We start from the raw sequence: 23,142 nt of genomic DNA, 5'->3' as shown, positions 1-23,142 counted from the left end.
TTTGTAGAACCGGCGGGGGGGGGGGAGAGATGAAGAAACATGAAACTTTTAACACCGCGATTAACAGTTGTTTGTCGTAATCGTAACACAATTACGCCATTTTGATCTCATCTTTATGATAGGTATCTGCAATTTAATTAAACCCTTTGCGACTTGTCGTCATAATTGCGTTTACGGGGCGATTGTAGCGGAACGGGAGTTTCATCGAATTAAAAATGTAATGACGAGCGATTACAGAAATTGTCCGGTCCTTTTGGGTGACGCGTGTCTCTCCCCCAGTGGCCGATCGAGAGGATTCTTCTGATTTAATTAATGGGCAAAATTCGACAGGAAAGCGAGAGAAGGCGTTCTTCGAAAAGACGGACGACCATAGTACAACTAGCAGGTCCACTCTCTGCCGGCCCCATTGATCTTTGCGGTCGCGATCACGTGGTATTCCGTGTGTGTATATACACGTACTCGTCAAAGCCACACGTACAACTTTTCTCTCATTGGTCTGCCCAGAGCAATGTCGGATGCGCAGACGGGATCGACGCGAAACGAAACGAATGACGGGGTGGACCTACAAGTTATATCGCGGGATGACGAAAAGCAACATTGGCCGCGTTCAGCAGACACAACTGTTGAGTGAGCGCTCAGTATGATTGGCTAATACTTTTAGATCCAGCCAATCATGTTAAGAAATCATTGAGCGCTCGCTCAACAGTTGTGTCTGCTGAACGCGGCCAGTATCTTCTGCCCGGTGTCGGCTGAGAGTGAAATTGTCGTTTCGCGCGCCCGCCCAAGTGCGGAAGACAAAGAGGATGTTTAATGTTTACAGTTGAGAGCCGCCGCTCGTCGGCGACGTTAGGGTGGCGCGCGGCTGGAACCGCCAGGTCCGTCAAATATTTGCGATTCGAGCGAGTGGTCGCGCGCGCGCGCGGGCGTCGAAACTCCAATTTGTAACGGCAGCGAGGAGATCGGGGCCATCGGGCTCCCTCGTGCGCGATATCGAATCGAATCACGGGGACTTTAAAACCGCTGAAACGTAATCGGATCGCTCCACCTGTAATCTTATCCCTCTTAAATCCCGGCTGCCCTCGTCGCGCGATTCGAGAAACCCTCGGGCCGATCTCCCGAATTTTTCGGCCTACTCTGCCGTGACTCGGGAATTTCGTTGCAACATTATCGATTATCGCGCGGTGGCACATACTGTATAACGCCTTACGTCGTACAAACGGCGCGATGGGTTCGTGGCGGCGCGGTTTGAGCGCATAAGCCGCATACTGATTACACGTCGGCCCTACATCTACATGTCGAGTAGATGTAGTTCTAGGAGTTAAACCGTTACCCACTTTCCGACCACCGGCCCTGCATACGGGGTGTCTCGGGTGTCATCGCATATGCATACATACATGCATATATATTAGCGAGATAAGGATCGCGCGAGACGATTCTCGCTCGGTGATTAATGCCGTTTGGCAGCTAATTTGAGCTTGGTTATCACAAAGTTAATTACGTCCCAAACTACCGCGAGTTTCTTTTTCTTCTGTAGACTCGGCGCTCGTTCAAGTGGTATCGTTACCAAACGTTGCGTTCTACAAAATTAACAATTTCTTCCAGATGAATTGACCGATGCGGCGAGCATCCATATCGAAGTGATTGAGAGACGGTTAAGGAGAATGGCGGTCAATCGGTCTCGCTAAAGGAAACTCCCCTCGGGATTGTCCGTGCGGCTCTGTATATGGGACTAGATTAACACCTCGTGTATAATATTGTATATCGTGCTCAATAACGTGGTCGGAGCTTAGGGCACAGGAGGGGCTTCGCCTAGCTGTTGCTGCCGACATCAAACGCGCGTTCGATTCGCGCCGTCCGAGTCCAGTCGATACACGTTATTATCGCCCACAATCCGGCTTTCATCGTTTTCCCCGCTTTGTCGTCGCGAATTAATTCTTCGCCAACGAACGTCGAACGTTTAACCTTTAACCGGAAGCGGTTGAAAAATCCGACGCGGCATTTTGTCGATCGCTACGAAGCGCCGATTCGAGCTCCGGCTTCTCTCGCGGCGATAGAGTTTGACAAGCGCCGAGATCGGACAGAGAAATATTAAACGAGCGGAGCGGAAATGTAGAAAGAGGCTGTTTTTTCACGCCACCGCCACGACATCGAATTTTGAGTGGTAGGAGCACGGTCGCACACATAGTAGGTCCACTCCGTTTCGTTTCGCGTCGATCCCTTCTGCGCATCCGACATCGCTCTGGGCAGACTAATGAGAGAAAAGTTGTATGTGTGTCGCTGGATCCTGCCCGGGTCTACGGCGGAATACCACGTGATCGGGGCCGCAAAGATCAAAGGGGTAGGGAGTGGACCTAGTTGTACTATGGTCGTATACACAGATCTGGAAACGACATCGAATTTCAAGTGGTGAGGGTGTCTGCGTTAACGAGGTAGTTTTTCGTTCGCGCTGTCATCACTGTGCGTCGATGCTGTTGAAGGATGTGACGAGATATAGCTCAACGGTGCTCTGTGAGATTGTTTTCAATAATTTTCGTCGAATCAACTAAGCCGTATGCGGTACCGTAGTGCAATACGTGGTACAGAACTGTGATAGAAAAAGGCAAATGCTGCTGTCTGTATCTGTCGCACATGACATCTCTCTATTATGGCACACCTTGCAGCTGCTGAAAATCGAAGTAAAAAGGGGAACGTTAAAAGAGTCAACACCCACCACTGTCGTTTCCAGACTATGTAAGACCGTGGCCTCGTACACGTGACAGTTTTCTCACACGTCGCTGCTTTGTTTTTTTTTACTGTAAGAAAACGGTTCTTAAATACACGATTCCATTTTCGATATAGAGAAATCGCCGGATAAGAGAGGATAACAAATCATCTGTAGCGCTATACTCGTCGCAGACTGAAAAAGAATAAATTGACATGCTTTATTTGTGCAACTTATTTATATAACTGCGTTTGAACGTTGCCCGAAAATACACGGGCTCGCATCCGCACGACTCCGTAATGCCTGGCCACATTTATTATTTCTCGCTGACATTACGCGTTTCGACTGGCCCGGATTGCTGTCAGAAACAAACGTTGTCACGTTTGCTCGCCTCAAGGTCCCGACAGAGGGTTAACACGGGCACGATAACGAGAAAATCGTTCTGCAGCAGCAGCCGCCAGTAGGTCACGACCTCCTTCCTCTTTCAATTCTCTGGAGGTCGATAGCCTCATTTCTGGTGGAGCGCGCCAATTCCATGACCTACCTTCTCTCGCGAGCCTACACGACCGTAGACACGCAGATACGCGAATCTTTTTTTTTCCCTCCATTTTATTTCCCTTTTATCGTAGCCACATCGCGAGCAGACACACTTTCTCACCGTACACGGAGAGAATGTTTTTTTCTGAAAATTTATCCCGAAAATCATGTAATCGTGAGACAACATGGCATTTCGAACAACTTTGTGAGAGTTTTTCGAAATTTTACCATACTTTTCACTAGTAATTATACTTAGTGTACATTTCACTAGTGAAATGTGTAGTAAAGTTTCAAAAAACTCTCATAAAGTTGTTCAAAATGCCACGTAGTCCCGTGACTACGTGATTTTCAGGGTAAATTTGAATAGAAAATTTTCTCCGCATAGTATTCGTTTTACAAATTGCGCGATCATCGATCGCTTTTGGCAACAATGACGTTCCATTTACACACACAGACGCCTTCGAATAAAACAAGCTTAATTATAATATAATTCCGAGTAACGTCGAGTTATGCAAAAGTATTGTATTTTCTTGGTAATTAAATACACTGGTATGTACAACTAGATTCGAGGGATATATTATGTAATTATTGTGAGTAAAGAAATCGAATTTGCTCCAGCTCCATTTTTCTCCTCTCTCAACGTGCCACCGGGGCAGAGTTAGTCACTTTGAATATAATGCAAGTTTCATGCTAAGGATTTGAAAAATATTTACGTATTTACGCGACAAACTCACCGAAAATCCGATCAAATCGCAGGTAGAAAGAGTTCAAGTTTTCCGGGTTAATTTGAATACGCCAGGCTTTTACACGTACGCGCTTTCGGGGAGAAAGCTATTGCACCAGAAGCGAATTATAGTTTTGTATTACGTCTCGTTAGCGTCGATATACTTGGCACGATTTATTATCGTCGCCTTCGAGCTTCAGGGGCCGAGTATTTTTTCATTTATTCGCCGCCTACATCTCGACGAGATGGTTGATTCGGTATCGCAATACGTATGCGAATTACTCTCATGTACGATTATCTCATATTCTCTTTTAATTTAATTCCGCCGTTGAATCTCCATTGTAACAATTCGCTGTCCGCTTTTTTTTTGGTCCCTTTTTCTCTCGTCGCGTCGTATCATTATTGAAACTGTTTAATCCTTTCTATACTTAACGCGTACGGTCTCGTAGAGTCACGGGGCTACTCTCGATACGCGGTTTAATTATCTCGCAAAAGTGGAGGCGTTTTTTATAACATTTTGCGCGATAATAGCGCACGCGGTGTTAAACCCTTGCGTACGATTGACGGCTCGCACAGAACGAGCGGTGGCAGTGACCCATGACCCGGATCGCGGAAAGTGGGTGCCAGAGGGGCGTGTATGCACACCCGGCGAGGCCGAGGGGTTGGGGTTAGGGTAGGACATCGTCGAGGATCGATTTTCCCTCTCGGTGGGCTCCCTCCGCCCTCGGTGCGCGCAGGAAGGGAGGCTGGATCGCGAAGGGAGAGGGTCCCGGCACAGAGAAAGGAGCGGGCGCGAGTGAATGAGAGCGGGTATATGAGAAAGGTAAAGAGAGCCTGGACGTGTGTGCGTGCATGCGCGCGCGTACACGAGCGCGCGCGAGAGAAAGAGAACGTTCGCTCTCCGAAAGGGGTGACGGAGGGTGGAGACTGAGGGAGGCTGAGGGTGAACGCGAGTACAAACATGGGACGCGAAATAGCGCGCGCGCAAGGGAGAGAGAGAGATTCCCTTGGGCGCTCCCGATATTCCGCCCTTCTTCAGCATCCGCTTCCGTTCTCCGTCGCGGCGTGCGCGCTATCGTCGACGCGTTTCCTGTAGGATTCTGCGGCATCGTACGTGTCCCGGTCTGAGACTCTCTACCGAGCAGGAGCACGGCACTCCTCTCGCTCCGGTGGAGCGACGACGGCGGGAGAGAAGAGAGAGAGAGAGAGAGAGAGAGAAAGAGGGATCGGCTCAAGCCCGGCCGCCCCAGGAGCGCGGCTCGATCGAAAGAGGAAAGTTGACACTGTGTCGGAGGGCTCCGACCGAACGACCGCCTCTGATAACGTTATTGGCCCGTATTCCGGCGACGCGTCTAAGCGTCTAAAAGCGTCCACTCGATTCCGCATTTCTCGTGTCTCTACGTCCCGATCACCCCGGCTTCTTTTTTCTCTCTCTCTTCTTACATCGAGAGAGAGAGGACTCTCCTCTGTAATCGATAGACACGCGACAAAAATAATTTGGCAGTTTCGGTAACAGCGGCAACGTAACGAGATATACTACTCGATAACGGTACACCCTATCGCAATCCGGACAGAAAATCGATGCAAATGAGATAATATGGTTTATATTATTATCCCGCGGTTCTATTCCAGCGAGTCGCAGATACGTACGGTGCACATAATGCGATGCAGTTGTTGCACAGCGGTAATGTCTCATGTAATTGTAACAATCTGATGGATATCGCGTCGCGAGCAATAGTCGTAAGATCGATGCGAATATAATAACATGGTTTATTATTATCCCGCGGTTCTACACCGGGGACGGGGATACGTATATAATGTTATGCGGTCAGTATATAACGCTGTTTCTCGTACAACTAATATAACTATGTAATGCGATAATATCGCGAATAATAGCCACAAAAGATCGGCGCGGATATAATAATACGATTTATTGTTGCGTGATCTAATATGCGCTTTGTTATCCCTTCGAGAATAAGTCGCTTTTTGCCGCCGAGCATTGGTTTTTAATTATAAATACAAGTTCTCGGTCGAATTATTCTTCCGAGAATAAAATCTCTTTTAATTCCATAATTATAAATATCCCTTTCTCTCTCTCTTTAAAGGCGGGAAAATATAAAAGTCCGAAACGTGCACTCGTCACAGTTGCAAAAGATCCAAAGGAAGTGCGTTAAGATATTTTTTTCATTCGAGTTACTCGATTACGTTAGCGCCGACTAAACCACGTTCTCGTGTAAAAACTGTTTCACATTAAGTTCGGAAATGACACATCTCGACGCATGTCGAGTATCTACGTCAGATATCGCGAAAGAGGAAACGCAGGAAAAAGTAGCTTCATTATCGAATTATTTCTCTCTAGACTCTCTTTTCCTCTGACACGCTCGGCACATGCTTTCTTTGTAGAGTCTAGACTTTTGAAAGTATACGAGTCTGTGTAAATTTTGAGAAGACCCTGTACGTGCAACTGAAGCAACGTGTGGAATTGAAGCATATGGAAAGCGACGTGCTATGTACAGACCTCCTTTATGCACTTTGCAAGAAATAGATAAAAACGAATGCATACATGCGCGAAGAAAAATTCCGTGGCGACGAGATCGTGCCTGCACACCTTTCTCGATATTTCTGCTTCGAATTTCCTTACTTTCGCGATGCACGTTCTCTGTCTCGAAATGGTATAAATTAAATTCTGGATCTCTCGTCATCTCTGGATCTCGATAAAATACAAATCGCCGCGCGATTTTCTTCTAATAAACGCATGTCTCTTCCAGAGCGGATTCTTCACGCGCGTTTCTTTTATACAGGGTGTTATGTAATACCCGCCTCACCTCTTCTTTACGGATAGAGCGGATTAGACTGAGTCGAAAAGTCCTGTACCATTTTGTAATTTTCCCAACGGTTAACGAGTTATTAATTATTGAAACTCGCTGTCTTAGCCCGGCGGGGACTTGTTTATGACACACGGCATCGGCTACGTATAATAAACAACTCTCCGCGCGCCTAGCAACGCCAATCGCGGGACGGCCGCATCTCGCCCCGCGCTCGAATTGGGCGGTAGGCCGGGCTAAGACAGCGAGTTTTAATAATTAATAACTCGTTAACCGTTGGGAAAATTACAAAATGGTACAGGACTTTTCGACTCGGTCTAATCCGCTCTATCCAAAAATAAGAGGTGAGGCGGGTATTACGTAACACCCTGCATATTAGTTTTTCGCCTTTTTCCCCGTCTATGTCGTGTCGCGAATTGTTCGTACTCGAAAGTGCAAAAACCCAAGACTTGGGTGGCAAAAATTTGATTTACATCTATATCGCATATGAAAGAGACACGTTTTCGACCACATACGGACGCGTGGAGTGGCTCTCACGATAACGATGCGGTTGATTGACAATGATTGTTATCGCGGATGCCCCGCATCGATCGAAACTAGTTCAACTTGATTTTGACGAATTCATGTTGCCACGTCGTCGAAGGTATGGCTACTCGATATACTTAACGTTTTCCCTTTTACACGTAGGCACGGACTGACTACCCGGGAGATTTATAATAGTTTTGAGAAATTATCGTGAGGATTCTCTCTCTCTCTCAATATACACCGCGTATACCTCGCGCAATTCAGTTAGGCATATTTTTGCCAAGTGGCGATAAAAATTTGCAACCGCTCCTTCTTGGATTGGTAACGTTCGCTTAATGAAACGTGCGTCGAATGCACGTCTTTTCGTTTTTCCATTCAGCACGCGTAACGCGCGGAATATTCATGGAATACTGCGGATGCCGTGGCACGTAGTTATTGAATATGTTGTCGGATAAATATTAAAAAAAACATACACTCGCGCGCGCGCGCGCGCTATCCTCTTTGCAATAAATCTTGTGAAAAATTACAAATTATCTTATCGAATCATCTCGCAGTAGAATTCTAAATCTCACTAATCTTGTTCCGTTCTGTTTCAGTTTTCTAGATAAGGTAGCCATCGTAAAACAGCCGGATTACACGCCCACGGAACAGGTGATTATTACAGTTTCCCTTTCGTCGAATCTCTTAAGAGCCGATAATGACGGGGTAACTTTGCAAGACGAGTTCGGCATATCGGAAACTTTTTTCCTTTCTCTATATTTCCGTCGTTGAAGGATTGAAATTATTCCGAACTCGAATACTCGCTCGGCGCGAACATAGGCCCAGGTGTTTTTCACTTTCCCCGGTAACCGTTAACCAGAGTTTAGCGATCAACGAGAAAATGAAAAACCAGGCCACAGCGATGTTAACTTAATGTTAACAACTGTGTAACGAGTAACGTTGCGTTTTGTTCCAGGACATCCTCAGGTGTCGAGTCCTCACGTCCGGCATTTTCGAGACGAGATTTCAGGTCGACAAAGTAAACTTTCAGTAAGTCCCATAGCGCGACACGCTGCTCCTCGCGCGCGCTTTATTCCAATGTCGCGTGGCTATATATAGCCGACGTATTACAGTAACATCGGCCGACGGTAAATATAAACGCAAAGCGGCGGCGGCGGCAGCGGCGGCGACGGCGGCGGCGACGGCGGCGGCGGTGGCGGCGGTGGTGATGGCGGTGGCGCGCATCTTAGCCGAGCACCTCTGTGCATTACGGCCGCTGCTGGCAAGACTTACACTGTTATAACGTGTAAGCTGAAATCCGTTAACCGCGTTAACGCCTCCGCAACTTTGTAACATTTTCCCTTTTTGCGTTCACTCGCACAGGTCACGTGCGGCGCCCCACATTATTTTCTATAGGCCCACCACACCCCTTTGTTGTCGCCACTCTCGCCACGCTCGCGCAGCCAAGCTCTCGCTTGTAACGAGTATTTACTCGAGAAATTGGTCCGTTTGTAACTTCTTAAGAAGATCCGATAATGCCGTGACGTATAATAAATAGTAAAACGGCTCGAGAGATGGATTTTGAAGTGAAAGGACCGTCCGAACGGCCCTAAACGGCTTTGCCCTGCGGTAAGGGCGTGGATCGTTGGATCGCGCGCGCGGGCTCGCGACGCCGCAGGTTTATCGAGCAATTTTATCGAGCATCTCCTTCCCGCTTTTGCAGCATGTTCGACGTCGGTGGTCAGCGTGACGAGAGAAGAAAATGGATACAGTGCTTCAACGACGTTACGGCGATTATATTCGTCACGGCGTGTAGTAGTTACAATATGGTACTCAGGGAAGACCCTACAAAGTTGAGACTCAGGGAGAGTCTCGATCTCTTCAAAAGTATCTGGAACAATCGGTAGGCAGCCTCTACCTTAAAAATATTCCTTTTCGAACCCGGGCGTTACACCGACACGTCGTTATCTCGCAGGTGGCTCCGCACGATCTCGGTGATCCTCTTTCTAAACAAGCAAGATCTATTAGCGGAAAAGGTCAAGGCGGGCAAGCACAAATTGGAGGATTACTTTCCGGAATTCGCGCGCTACCAAACACCGGTGGAGCCCGGGATGGCGGCGGATCCCGCGGAAGTGCCGGACGTCATAAGGGCCAAGTACTTTATCAGAGACGAGTTTCTCGTAAGTATAATAATGCACACGATCCGGTCGATCGTAGCTGCTCGACCGCGAGGCATTCTCACGTTGTTGCGACCCGCTTGTCTTTGTAGCGCATAAGTACGGCGAGCGGCGACGGCAAGCACTACTGTTACCCGCACTTCACGTGCGCCGTCGACACGGAAAACATCAAGAGAGTGTTCAACGATTGCCGGGACATCATCCAGCGGATGCACCTGCGCCAATACGAGCTCTTGTGACTTCGTTTCTGCCGACGTCTCCTGTCATCGTTCGTTAACCTGACGGCCACGCTGCACCTACTGCGAATCGCATGAGCCGTGCCGTGCCGTGCCATGTCGTGCCATGTCATGAATTGTGGCCGCGAGGACTCGCTCGAGTTCCACACGCCTGGGCGTATTCAGGTAACGCGTGGGTAGGACTCGCTCGTCGCCAGTCCAGGAAAGCCCGGGAGCGCGCCAGCGGACTCTACGCGCGGTCAACACACCACCACTGCGAGCTGCTCTCCGCTGTGCGAGCTGAATCCGTCTGTTGCGTGCGAAGCGACTTCCTTCTCGCGCGGAATAAATTCGCCGCGAGCCAAGCCGCGAGAGATGACCGCGCGCGTCGACACGTCGGCTAGCACGTGTCCTAGCACCGCGAGTCGCCTGAGTTGGATGAAAACGTACGAGCGGCCCCTCTCCATCACTCGACTCTCCTTTGAGTAGATGAAAGAGTGTGCTGAACGCTCGTCGTCGTCGTATCCGGACGACGGCGGGATCGAAACGCTCTCTCGCGCCGCGCCGTTGAGTCGCGCGCGTGAACCATTACCTCGTTAATTTTATTCCTCTCGCACGCGATTCCGCTCGGTGGCGGAACGCGGGTGAATCCTGTCGTAACTGTCATAAGCGTGGGCCAACGTCGTCGTCGGATGTGATTCGAGGGACGATCCTCTCCGTTCAACACACTCTTGACGTGAATTATCGTTCAGATTAGAGTTAAGGATGTTTCCTAAGACTTAGGCGAACCTCTCCGGTAAACAAAAAAAAAGAAGAAAAAAGAAACAACTCTTATCGGGTTTTTTTTGTACTTTCCTCCTTAATCGTTTCCGAATCTCCGCTATACTTTCGCCTCGCTCCCCTCCGTACATCTCGCTTAGAATCTCCGCGTCTCTTGTTTTCTTCGTTTTCTTTCGTTGAGCCTTCGACTTCCGAATCTCGATTCTTTTTATTATTACATTGGCCCGACCTGTAGGAGTCTCAGCCGCGCCCTTTTTACGAGAAGAGTATTTTGTGAGATTTTACAGTATTTCGAAGAGCGTTTTAATTATATAACTATGTATCGAGTATATGTACAGGGTGACCGTCCACGGATTCTCATCGTTTTAACGTACGTTTCTTACGATCGAGATCTCTCACGGATATGGATTTCCCCTTTTTTCACCGATCTATTTACATATAAATATATATATATATATACAATCTATATATACCGTAAAGAAAAATCGAGTTACTTTTTTAATTTCTCTGTACTTAGGCACGTGCGCGCGCGCGCTACCCGCAGTAGCAATCGTCTCTGTATATCCTAGCCCTAGCCCACGTAAGAAATGTGCCACGTTCAAGTTCTTCGTTACTATACGCACGCAAGTATAATTTCGCGATACGTTGCACGCGTTTCGAGACTTGTGTAAGGGTAATCTCGTTTTTCCTTTCACCCTGAAATTCGCATCTCTCGCATTCTCTTTCGGATGTAACGTGTACAAATTTTTACGTTCCTGATCCGATCGACTGGCTGGATCGTTTTCGCGGTCCCGAGACGCGGGCCGATGCGCGAAAAGATGTTGTTGCTCGCGCATCGCGCCACGACAATTGCATCCCACTTTCCTCGTCGTCGCTACTTGAACATCCCGTGTGCGGTAAGCCATCCGCCAACTTTTCCTCGATTTTTACCATGTTTTTAGTATCGAAAAATAACAGAATGCTCGCGCGCTAATGACGTATATACATACATAGATCAAGCAACGCAATTTGAAGACGGCTAATTAGAGCAGCTACTCCAGTCACTTTCCTACTGAAATACGGAAATGAAATATTTTTTCGCTACAGTATTTAAAAGTAAATATATAATCACAAATTTATAATTGTATATAATAATTTTGTAAAAAGAAGAAACTATATATACATACATACCTATATTTTTGGTGAGAGATGTGTACCAAGTCTGAAAATTTGGCATGCGTTAAGAGAAGGAAGATTGGCCGCGGTTATTATTAATAAAGAGAAATAACATAACGCATAAATAATTAGGATTAACGACTAATGTAATCTTGCTAGCTCGCTGAGAGATAATGATGATGTATCGGAAAGGAAAAAAAAAGGGAAGATTTCGACGAATAAGTCCTCGCGCATTTACATTGTCAATTACCGACTTCATTCTTGTTGCAAAAGAATCGGGAATCCTTGGTCTATGTGCGTATATCATTGTGTGCTCGCGTATCGAGTTGTTTAGAGGATTTATGCATGTGCGTATACGATATAATGTCACTCGTACGTTCTCCATATGTACATACACATCGTCGTATATCTCGTCGTCGCTTATAACGAGTTTTCTGTGTAATTGAAACAGAGAAGGGAATCCCGTAAAAAATTGCGCACAGCCCGCTCGCATACACACACTTGACGCGCGTTGTTCGGTTAATCTTTTAGCTACGTATCGCGACACAAGGATCTAGCGAGACTCGAGACGTTTACAGTAACATTTTTCTTTCGATCGATTGCAATTTCTCTCGCGATTGATTCCACATTGCCCTAGCTATTTCGTGGCGATTAATGTGGCAAATCCTGATAGTTCACGGACAGTTGATAATCGCAGTCCATCTCGTCTCCAATTGTCTAATCTGAAAGAATCTTTTTTTGCATATTGTGAACAAAGGGTTAACGCCGATGACCGACTCGTCGTGATTACCGCAAATAACGAGAATCAAATCGAAGCAAGTAAAATAACAATTAAGGTAAAACCGAGCGAGATTCCGAGGGTTTTGCGTAGCACACTGTAATACACTCGATCGTTACTTCTGTATGTTTTTTTTTTATTAAGTTACTGATTGTTAATCGTGTCTTTGCAATTTTATAGTCTAATCTTTTTGTTATGGCGGGAGCGCACAATTGAAACGGCCACGTTTCGGTTTGTCTCACAAGATCGTTTCTAAGGTTTAAGGAATCTTGGCCTTCTTTTGTACAAGTGCCCATGCAACTTTATCTTCTTTTTTTATCTCGCTATTTTACTCATTGTAAGTGACGTTACACTGTAGTTTGTCCGCTCGACTTGTTAAATTATTATCTCGCGCGCGACTCTTACACTTTTTACCATAACCCGACGAGAACATAGGAATCTCGGGGCATTACATAACAGGTATCCTCTACATGCCGACGTGTCCACAACTACGTAACTGTAACTTCATACAATATCGGTGTACGTGTACAAGTACGTGTGGAAGCATGGTACCAAAAAGTCGACCGTAAACATCGCCAAGTAAAATTCCTCTTTGCGCCCTGTCTTATTTCATTTACTTGGTAACTCGGGGTAAAGAATCGTAGAGTTGTGTTTGAAAATTTTTAGCCTGTCTTTTTACAGAGGACGGGGGGGGGAATAGAAATCATTGATTCCACAACGTTCGGCGAAGAAATGGAATAAACCGGTCGTCTCAGTGTGTATCTAATTTGCACCTATCGTGCTAGCATATAAGTACAGACAAGCCATAGTTTGTAACATATTAACTTATTTATAAGTTCGCGAAACGTTATTTTTACTACGACTGAGGAAGAGAAAGAGAGAGCTAGAGAGAAACCGAGAAAAAGGAGAGAATCTCTTCGCGATTATTGTCCATCAAACTTTCGTGAAACGTTGAATGTTCACATCCGGCACAAAGTCGAATGGAGGCGAATATAACGAGTAATTAGTACTTTCGTGCCTAGATTTCTTTCCCTTCTCCTCTTTTCCTCTCTTTTTCCATAGTAGAAGAGAAGAAGTAACGGGTACGCCCTGTTTTCTGATTTCGAGAGGTTTACGTAGCGACGTCGAACGGAAATTAGAAGAGAAGATAAATCGAAGCCACGTAATGACGGATTTCTATTGTCTGTGCTACTGGCCACGACAGTACGTACGTTTTGTGTTTGTTGTGTGCGTGCGTGGGTATGCGTGACACGTAAGGACAATGTCGCTATTATCCACAGACCATGAAAAAGAAAGAATTCACGAGTGTGTAATGTATTATTCGTATGTGCGAGTATGCGTGTACGCAAAAGCGAAGTGGACGATGCGATGTGCCGAATAAATAGCTGATTTACGTGGTTCGCGGCTATATATGTTGTAGTGCGACATATACATATGTTATATACATAGACGCCGAGATCGCACAAGTTTCCTTTTCTTTTATCGTACGTAAAAAAACACAAAAATGGGCGTTCATATATACTGAGTGCGAGATATATCGTAATTTGCGCAGACTTAATATTATTTGTAAATATTATCGAGGGAAAGCGATGACGTTTCGATGGACCCGTTCAAAATTCGAATTTGAGTCTCGCGATCTGGATCGCGGATGAACGACCGGTAGTGTTAGGGAGAGCCGCAAATCGAATCGGTGAAAACGCCGTCACCTGTTGAGTCGAACGCGAGATACGTCAACGATCGTGAGTGTGATTTAAGCCGATAATGAACGGAAAAGAAAGCAACGCGATGTTACGCGATACAACGCCAATCGTCTATAAAAAAAAAACAAGGAAAGATAATAGATGCAGCACGTTGTCCGCGAAGCGCATTATTGTTTCGTCTTTAGCAATATTCTTTGTGGACCACGTCGCCGATTATGTAGCCTTAAATAGCGAAAGTAAAAGTAGAGACGCGTGGAATTGGCATTGGCACAACATAAACAAGGATATAAGGATATTCGACGCAACTATTAACAAAAAGGTGTAATTACGAGCTATCGCGCTAACTCGGCTGTCGCCAATTTTGGTTTAGTCTATTCCCTTGTAAGGTAGAAAACGAAAAAGCTAGTAGAGAGACAAGAGTTTAAAAGGGGAACCATCTAAAAGTGTGTCTGAAGTATTAGAATTGAGACAATGTTTTTTTCTTCTCTTTAAAAACAAAATCACATTGACGTCAATGACCGCTAATCCGGATTGGCAATGCGACTCTCACAGTCAGCCTACATAATACAGTTGACGGCTGAAAACAGTTAAAAGTAGGTGATTATCCAATGATCCTATTAGCTTCGGAATTTGAGAACGTTATGCATTTCTAATAAGAGCGTCTATCGTACGCGGCAGTTAGATGCTGCGTGCGATACGGTTTTGATTAGATTACCAACGAATCATGATGATTACGCTGTTATTCGATAAATAATCTCGCATTGTCGAATCTTATTAAAAACGAATCGTATCGCTGTAATATTAATTATTATTGCCGTCGCGACGGTCATTATTAAGAGCTGACCTACTGAAAGTAGCAGCTTGAGCGGGTTCTTCGTAACTAGTGTCGAGAATCGGATTAAAAATCATGCACAAAATCTCGAAAGTTGATGTGAGCGCGATGAAATCACGATCGATGTCCATACGGCACGAGCGCGACTTTGCTTTTATAAGAGATTTATCATGGAATTTTATATCCTAATTTTATATACTTATATATAAAATGGCATGTCTTAATCTTGAGGAAGAGAGAACAAGAGAGTTTCTTTGCGAGTTTTCCAGAAAAAAAAAACCGAAAATCTAATTTTACGGCACAAACAAGTGCGTCTTTCACTCTGTCGAGAGCGTTAGAAGCGAATGCATAAGAACACACGTGAGATACAATTGTATAGAGCACGCGCTTGCATTTCCACGTTACCATTTGTCACGAATAAACCGTATCCGACGATTAGTTTTAAACAGCGAGCTGCGAAATAATGTCATCTGATATACTTTCTTCTTGGATGATTTCATCGACGGAATCAGAAACAGAGATTGTATATTCGGCAGTGTTATCGTTTAGTCCGATATGTGATGTATATACATATATAAATATATATTCGTTATATTTATTAAAATTTTAAAAATATTGAAAGCGACGCATATATATATATGTATACGTATACATATATGTATGTATTATATATAGAACTTGGCAGCTAACCGAAATATATGGAACGAGCGAACGTTTCCACGAAAGATGCGAATTTATTTCGGTTCGAATCGATATCTCGATGAAATCGTCCAAATGTGGCATAATCTTTCGGAGTTGGGCCAGTGCACTATCTTATCGCTCTTCCATTCACGGAGAGGAAAGGAAATGTTCCATTATCTTGTATCTATATCATGGTTCCACCATGGTTCCATAGTGGATCGTGCCTTTCTATAGTTTTTTCCTCACGCAAGTTGTTTCGTTAAATCTCTGTCATTTGTCGGAAAATTCGATTCTTTTCCTAGGTAAATTAGAAATGCGAAGCGATCTTACGTTTCTCATACTCTCGTTACCGTAGAATTAATTTTTAATTTAAAGTAGTAGATAAAATGAAGGTAAATAAATCTGATCTCTACACACACACACACACACACACACACACACACACACATGCACATAGATATAGGAGATATCAAAAAATATGCATGCGGTATGTTATTTTCTCTTCTTGAACTTTCCTTTCTGTTGTATGTCAAGTTATGTTTATGCGATCTCGTGTATATGCATAATTGTTTAATGTGAGATCGCTCCGCCGTTTTAGGAAAAAAATTGAGAAGCAAGAGAAAGAAGCTACTTGTGCCTCGAGCGCGTTATCTATTCTAGAAATTAAGTAATTAATCGAAATGGTGTCATTTCTATAAGGATATATGTGTGGTGAACGATCGTCAGTGCTATTTGGAATTTGACTTTTTCTAGTCTTCGATAGCGGTTCGCTGGGCTCCACATTTTTATAAAGCGTAAAATATCGCCGTCAAATATACATCATCGCGCGTATAATGGTATGTATTATAAGAGAGATATTATATACAGAGAGAATGAGAGAGAGAGAGAGAGAGAGAGAGAGAGAGAGAGAGAGAGAAAGAGAGAGATGGGGTTTATTGATCTTACCCAAAAAAAAAGAAAATATATCCAGTAGGATAGCTTATAAGAAGCGATTAAAATAAAGTATCATGATCGGAGGAGACTGACGAATACAACGTCGTTCCGTAAAGATAATCACTTTAATCCAAATCGCTATAAGAAAATCGACGGATCACGTAATTATTATTACGTGTGATTGTGAGAAGAAAACGTGAAAGAAAAGAAACCAAAAAAAAAGGAAGCAAGGAAAATTACCGTCAATATAACTACGTCCCCTCGTGCCCCGTTTTCTCTCGTATCATTAAATTATTCGTTATTGCGTGTCTCTTAGAAAGATGTCTAGCTGAAGACTTAAAGATGGATTATATTATTATTATTATTACTATTACTATCAGTGCAAGAGAGAAAGGCGAAAGTGTGAAATGTCACCTCTTCGATGGTGACATTTAATAAGTGGTACACTAATTTAGGTGCGATTGAGTTGACACAAGTCGAGTAAGAGCAAACGCGATGTGAGTGATTGGCGAACTCGTGAAATTCGTTAGGAAATCAAATTCATATTGTTCGTGCCACGATTTCCATCAACTTTGTTTGTACTCTCGCCACTGTGGCTTGTAATTCCGTCGAGAGGAGTTACATAGATATGTAAAGAGAGAGAGAGAGAGAGAGAGAGAGAGAGAGAGAGAGAGAGAGAGAGAGAGAGAGGAGGAGGAAAAAGGAAGAACGAGATGAGGTGAATCAATAGTACCTTGCGTACAGTGCAATTAATACAGATGAAAAAAAATATAATGCTGCCGTGTAAAAGTACGCATACAAACGATCAAATACACATGGTTAAAGGCACTTAGCGTGCGTGTATGTATATCATTGTATATCTGATGGTGCCATTCGAATGCAAATCGTGGAACGAACACAAGTAGAATATAAAATAAACACACACACATACATATAAATATATATGCAATTCATTGAATCAATCGCGCAGTTTGAATGGTGTGCATTGCGTGTATTTCAGACGATGTATATGGGACTACGTGCATGACTGCGTTAAATGTGTTACTAGATTACGAGAAAAATATTTCATTCTCATTCTGTGATGACTGTCTGCTGAATATACGAGAGGCGAAAAGAGAACAAGAAACGTTTACGTCAAGTCTTAAAGCTAATGAATTAATAAATTGATTTAGCGAATAAAGATTTAATTAACATTCGTTGTAGTAACTGCGCAAGAGGAAGGAAGGGCAAGAGAGAGAGTGCGTGTGTTAGAGAGAGAGAGAAAGAGAGAGAGAAAAAAGGGAGAAATGAATCTTTATAAACGTAAAGAGACGCGCGTGTCTCTCGTTCGTTACGTGTGTGAAGAAGAGGCGGACACGATAAATTCATCGCGCGCAAGGACTCTTTAACATGTTAAAAACGAAGAAAACCGAAAACACGCTGTATCCGAGTTGCGGTGAGAAGAGAACAGTATGATTTGTATACTGTATAACTTTAGTCGTTTACCATTGCTTTCGAGAATATATAAGAGTTATGTGTATAAATTATTATGTGTAATTAAACAGAAGTCATTTAGTAAATTCTAAGCGTACGTAATATGTATATTATAAATACAGAGAAGAAAAACGTATGCACAAACAATATAAGCACGCATATACATGTATATACATATATGTATATGTATATGCAAAAAAATTACAAGAGTAAAAAGGGAGAGCCATTGTATCATACGTTTGTGTAACTAAAATGATGTGTAAAATGAAAGTGTGATGGTATAATTATTTAGGATATAACACAATAAATACTTACCGTATGTCTTACGTAAATGGCACATGCCTCTGTGGCAATTAGCTGTCAGGTCCAATTTTTGTAGAGCATATATACATATAATTTTATCGCATATTATTTTATTATCACACAAGAAAAAGAAGCACAGTTTCATTTTTCTGCTATATTTTTATTTTTATTATACAACATGCCATGATATTTTATAAATGTGAAAGAAGCTTCAGAAACGTTTACAAGTTTACAGAAAGAAACAGAATAGCAATGGTAGTTAAATAATGTTAAAACATTATAACATTAATTAATTTTCTTTAATATTTATTATTAGAATAGGACACCAATTATTATTATCATTACTAGAATTGTGAGATTCGATTAGAAGTTCAATCGTTAAATATCCTCAATTGAGTATTTCGTATTTAACGCTCCGTTATATGCGTGTTTAAAAACGTAATCTGCGCTCTAGATTCCAACGCAGCTAACTCGGCCACAATAGGAGCCATTTGTTGGACATGATTTTTATAATCAGAGCCTATAAGAGAGGTAGATAGACATATAATAACTGTTTGTTGCGACATAATGAGAAACAATATTACGTACCCATCGCCATTCTTTTTTCACCATACGTAACTTTTCCATCAAACTCGTTCATTGGCACTTTTATGTCCGAACCGACTTGTTGAATCGTCACGTTCAAATGATCCTCAATATCTGCCAAGTACTGCGAAGACATCAGTTAATTATTAGTATTCTCATCCACATTAATTAAGTTTTATATGTAATATAGAAATCAAAAGTAGATTACATATTGGAGGCTTACCCGAGGTTCATTATACCAGGTACAACAGCCACCTTGATCGGTCAGGCTGGTGTTGCTGCAATTTCTTCCACGAGATGGACACCATTCGCCGTGATACCACACTTTTTCTGGGACACTACTGACTAAAGAGATGGCCAGGCCCATCCTTTCAGCTCTACCAACTCTTCCAATGCGATGCACATAATTAGATTTCTCGTCGGGCAGAGTCACATTTATCACTAAAAAAAGTAGTGCAAAATTAACGTTACGTGTTCTCGTCTTCGGATGACCTCGTCCAAATGACTACTTACTAAAAGGCAAACCGGTGATATCCAATCCTCTAGCGGCTACGTCGGTGCAGATCAAAAATTTTACCTCTTGCCGTTTAAACTTTTCCAAATTAGCCTTACGTTCCGCGGGCTTCCTGTCTCCGTGCAGACATACGCACGAGAACTGCTGTCCGCCGGACTTCTTTAGATATCTCTCGAGATTATCGCAATCGAGTTTTGTTCTGCAGAATATCAATGCCCGGTCCATTTTATGTTCTTTGATAGCGCGTATGCAGTACTCTCCCTTCAGTATCTTCACAGCCTCTGATAAGGAGCCTGTAGGACAAGCGCAATCATTAAATCGCATTACTCTTGTTTATCGCGTGAGATTATTATCTTAGAATTACGACAATTGTCTAACAGGCAATATCATTTGTTCTATTCATCTCGTCTCTTGCGTGCACGCCGTCAGTCTCGATGTAATTCCTCAAGTTACGCCATGATTTATCCTTCTGTGGATCTACCATCACTACGATATGATGTACGGTCTCTGGTACCGCATCTTCGCCCTTCAAATCAACCCAAGTTGGGAAATGCATCAAACGTTCCTGCAACAAAGTCAAACGGTCAAAATTTTGCTGGATATATTCGCTTACTTATATACTACACAATCATAATAAATAGCTCTCGTGCCATACTTACGGCCATCTTTTTAACTTCGAATGCGTGTAACGTCGCCGAGCACACGATCATCTGCAATCTTTTGCCGTCAGACGTAATTTTCGGGATTTGTCTGTGCAAACGATCGATAAGTTCGGTGTAACCCTGTTTTAATAGACCATCAGCTTCGTCCAGCACAAAAAACCTTGAAACACATAAATTTATACCGATCTGATGCCATTTCTTTGGAGTTAAGTCACAAACTACCTGCAGTGTGTTAATAACAAATAACCGCCTTGTATGAGGTCCTCCAATCGTCCGGGGGTCCCAACTACTAGATCCACGCCAGAATTCAAAGTAGCGATCTGTTCTTTCACGCTTACTCCACCAATAACAAGCAATTCTCTGATCGTTGGATCCTTTAAATGTGTTTTAAACTGAAAAATAATAAGGCCACTTTGTTAATATCATATATGTATATATTGTACTCTCGATGGCAAATTTATTCAAATTCTTACTTTCTGAATTTGATTGTAAGTTTGTTCAGCTAATTCGCGAGAAGGCTCTATAATGATCGCCTGAGGCGCGTTATTTCTCGGTTTACCGCTTTCGTTAGACGAACTCTGATTGCTGTTAACGATATTGTTCTTGACAAATTCTTTTGGAGCCGACGATACAGCCACATAATCATTTGGAGGCGGATGCTTAAACGATTGCGCTCCAAAATTGAAGGCCATCTCGGCATTTTTTAGCACGACAGCTGGGTAATAAGTCTGGGATCTTTGCTGCGCATTTAATGTAAATGCGACACCCAAATCCACGCCGTTCTTGGTAAATTTTATTTCGCCCTTTGCCAAATCGAGGAAACATCCGATCACGTCGTGCATTCCAAAAGCCTCTCCATAATTGTCAAATTGCTTCGCATTTGATTTCTTTCCGGTACCACCAAATCCATAACCAAATTTATCCGTTCCCAAATCTAAGGCAGCCTGTGCCAAGAATAAAATTCTTAATGAATCTCTCTCGTCATAATAAATAAAAGTAATTTAAAATAATGATTGCTGTATCACTTATAAAGGTGATACTTGCCTCGGACGTAGACCAGCCTACTCGACACAAACCTTCGTCAGTAACAGTTGCTTCGAAAAAATATTTGCCACTTCCTGACACTCCTTTATTTGTGCGACAACCATGCCATTCTTTTTGTTCTCTACTCTGGCATCTTAAACCATCTAGCGTTACTGCCATGGCTTTTCCTCTATCAAAGAGGCTCAGTCCCCAATGTGTCGCTATAACGAAAGAAACTATTTGTTATACTACTTTCGACAACAAATTTTGTAAGTTTGCACTGTTGTCAAAATTTAATACGCACGTTGTTGAACTACTGCAGTTCCGGCTCCTTTTCCAGACTCCAAATCTTTAAGAGTCTCCCAAACTATTTGCAAAATAGGCAAACAGAAAGCACCAGTTTTTCCACTACCAGTTTCTGCAGCCATAAGTACATCACCGCCACCCAGAATCAACGGGATAGCTTCGGCTTGAACGTCTGTTGGTAATCTGAAATTCACATGCTATTGAGACTAATTATAAAAACAGTATTGAATCTTTCTCTCTCTCTCTCCAAAATGACATATTTAAATTATTAAGTTACATCTTTTGATCTCCTTTTTACTTACGTCCAATCCATCTCGTCAACCGCTCTTGCTATTTCCGGCAAAACACCCATTTCTAAAACGTAAAAAAGATTAACATATAATTGTGATATAAGATACCTATAACAATTATTACGCAAATTGACACAACTGAATTGACACTTTACGCGAGCCAAGTTACAACACGAGTTATTTGTTAAAAACATCATACCTTCGAAAGCAGTCATTCTTTTTCAATTGTGTTTATCTGGATACGTATAAAAATGCAAAAAATTAGAATTGCGATTAATAAATATATGCCAGCCGGTCTTCGTTTGCAAGTATTTTGATAACGCGAAGACTCGGAGGCCTCGGAGTTCGGAGCAAAAGCGCTATCAGCCCCACCTTCTGGCTATACAGCACACTTATTGCCAGATGGCTCTGCAGTGTCAATTAGGAGTAGATAATGAGCGAAGCCTTTCTATGTTATTTATTTCTTTCATGATAAGAGCGGACCAATAACGTGAGGGCAAAAAGCATAGAACTTGTAGACATATGTATAAAGCCTATCACACAATGCGAGGCAACAGGCAACAGGAATAGGGAATAGAATTTTTGACGCGTTGGATTGGTTGAAGGAAAATTTCCGACGAATCCAACGCGTCAAAAATTCTATTCCCTATTCCTATTGCCTGTTGCCTCGCATTGTGTGATAGGCTTAAGTTCAAAGGTATAAGTTCTATGCGGTAGATACTATTCCGATCATGAACGTAAGAATACCTGGACGGAGTACAATGCCTCGAGACTTTTCGAGAATCTCGAAAACTGGGAAAGCATCAGGAGAACATGATCAGCAAAGAGGTGGCACTATCTAAATTTCCACGAATTTTTTGCAAACCCAAAATCTGACAAACTCAGGAGAACACGGTCAGCAAAGAGGTGATACTATTTAAAATTCCAAGAACTTTTCAATATTTCCAAGAATTAGAATTCCGAGAATTTCAAACTTCAAATCGCGAAAATTGAGAATCTTGAAAACTGACAAAGTATCCGGAGAACATGATCAGGGATAGGTTAAAAACGTGGCATAAATGAAGAAATGATCCAGATAATTGCAATTTTAATTTTATTATTTTAACTGACTGCACCTGTTCACAGCTACACTTTCTACCAATCCAAATAAACTTCCCTAGTAATCAAAATGGCCCCGCCATTATCCATCGCACACGAATATCTAGATACGACACTTCTAAAGGCCTGTGGTCCACGATGTTATTGGAATGGTTCCACCACAGTATAACCAGTAGTTGCACTCTCTGTCGGCGCCTTTGATCTGGGCGTTCTCAATTTTCTGCCATGTTTTTATTCGCGCCAACAGTGTATCAACGGCTAAAAGTGCCTGGGCCCTTTTCAGGATCGTATCCAGGAAAGGCACATACGAACTGGCATACATTATTTATTGTAAATGGAAATGGCC

The 23,142-nt window shown here is 43.2% G+C and overlaps 2 protein-coding genes across 3 annotated transcripts in view; one reads left to right on the top strand and one right to left on the bottom strand.

The window, feature by feature from the left end:
* Positions 1-18,285, top strand: part of LOC105560140 (guanine nucleotide-binding protein G(s) subunit alpha) — a 38,176-nt gene extending 19,891 nt beyond the window's left edge. For both annotated transcript variants that reach the window (XM_012008988.1, XM_012008987.1), the window contains exons 6-10: positions 7,909-7,963; positions 8,268-8,341; positions 9,015-9,194; positions 9,267-9,471; positions 9,561-18,285. In XM_012008988.1, the coding sequence (XP_011864378.1) occupies positions 7,909-7,963; positions 8,268-8,341; positions 9,015-9,194; positions 9,267-9,471; positions 9,561-9,707 (661 nt within the window). In that variant the 3' untranslated portion in view covers positions 9,708-18,285. The remainder of the gene's footprint in view (positions 1-7,908; positions 7,964-8,267; positions 8,342-9,014; positions 9,195-9,266; positions 9,472-9,560) is intronic.
* A 172-nt stretch (positions 18,286-18,457) lies between these two features.
* LOC105560139 (ATP-dependent RNA helicase Ddx1) lies at positions 18,458-22,065 on the bottom strand. The gene is made up of 12 exons (XM_012008986.1): positions 21,898-22,065; positions 21,711-21,762; positions 21,407-21,591; positions 21,124-21,323; positions 20,553-21,023; positions 20,302-20,471; positions 20,077-20,239; positions 19,796-19,982; positions 19,417-19,710; positions 19,127-19,344; positions 18,907-19,027; positions 18,458-18,838 (listed from the first exon to the last, which is right to left on the bottom strand). The coding sequence occupies exons 1-12, from the start codon at positions 21,911-21,913 to the stop codon at positions 18,726-18,728; spliced, it is 2,190 nt and encodes a 729-aa protein (XP_011864376.1). The 5' UTR covers positions 21,914-22,065; the 3' UTR covers positions 18,458-18,725.
* Between the last annotated feature and the right edge of the window lie 1,077 nt (positions 22,066-23,142).

Source organism: Vollenhovia emeryi, unplaced genomic scaffold, assembly GCF_000949405.1.
Source record: "Vollenhovia emeryi isolate VEMERY1.0 unplaced genomic scaffold, V.emery_V1.0 DF939241.1, whole genome shotgun sequence".
Taxonomy (NCBI): Eukaryota; Metazoa; Arthropoda; class Insecta; order Hymenoptera; family Formicidae; genus Vollenhovia; species Vollenhovia emeryi.
This window is presented reverse-complemented; position numbering and strand designations above follow the sequence as displayed.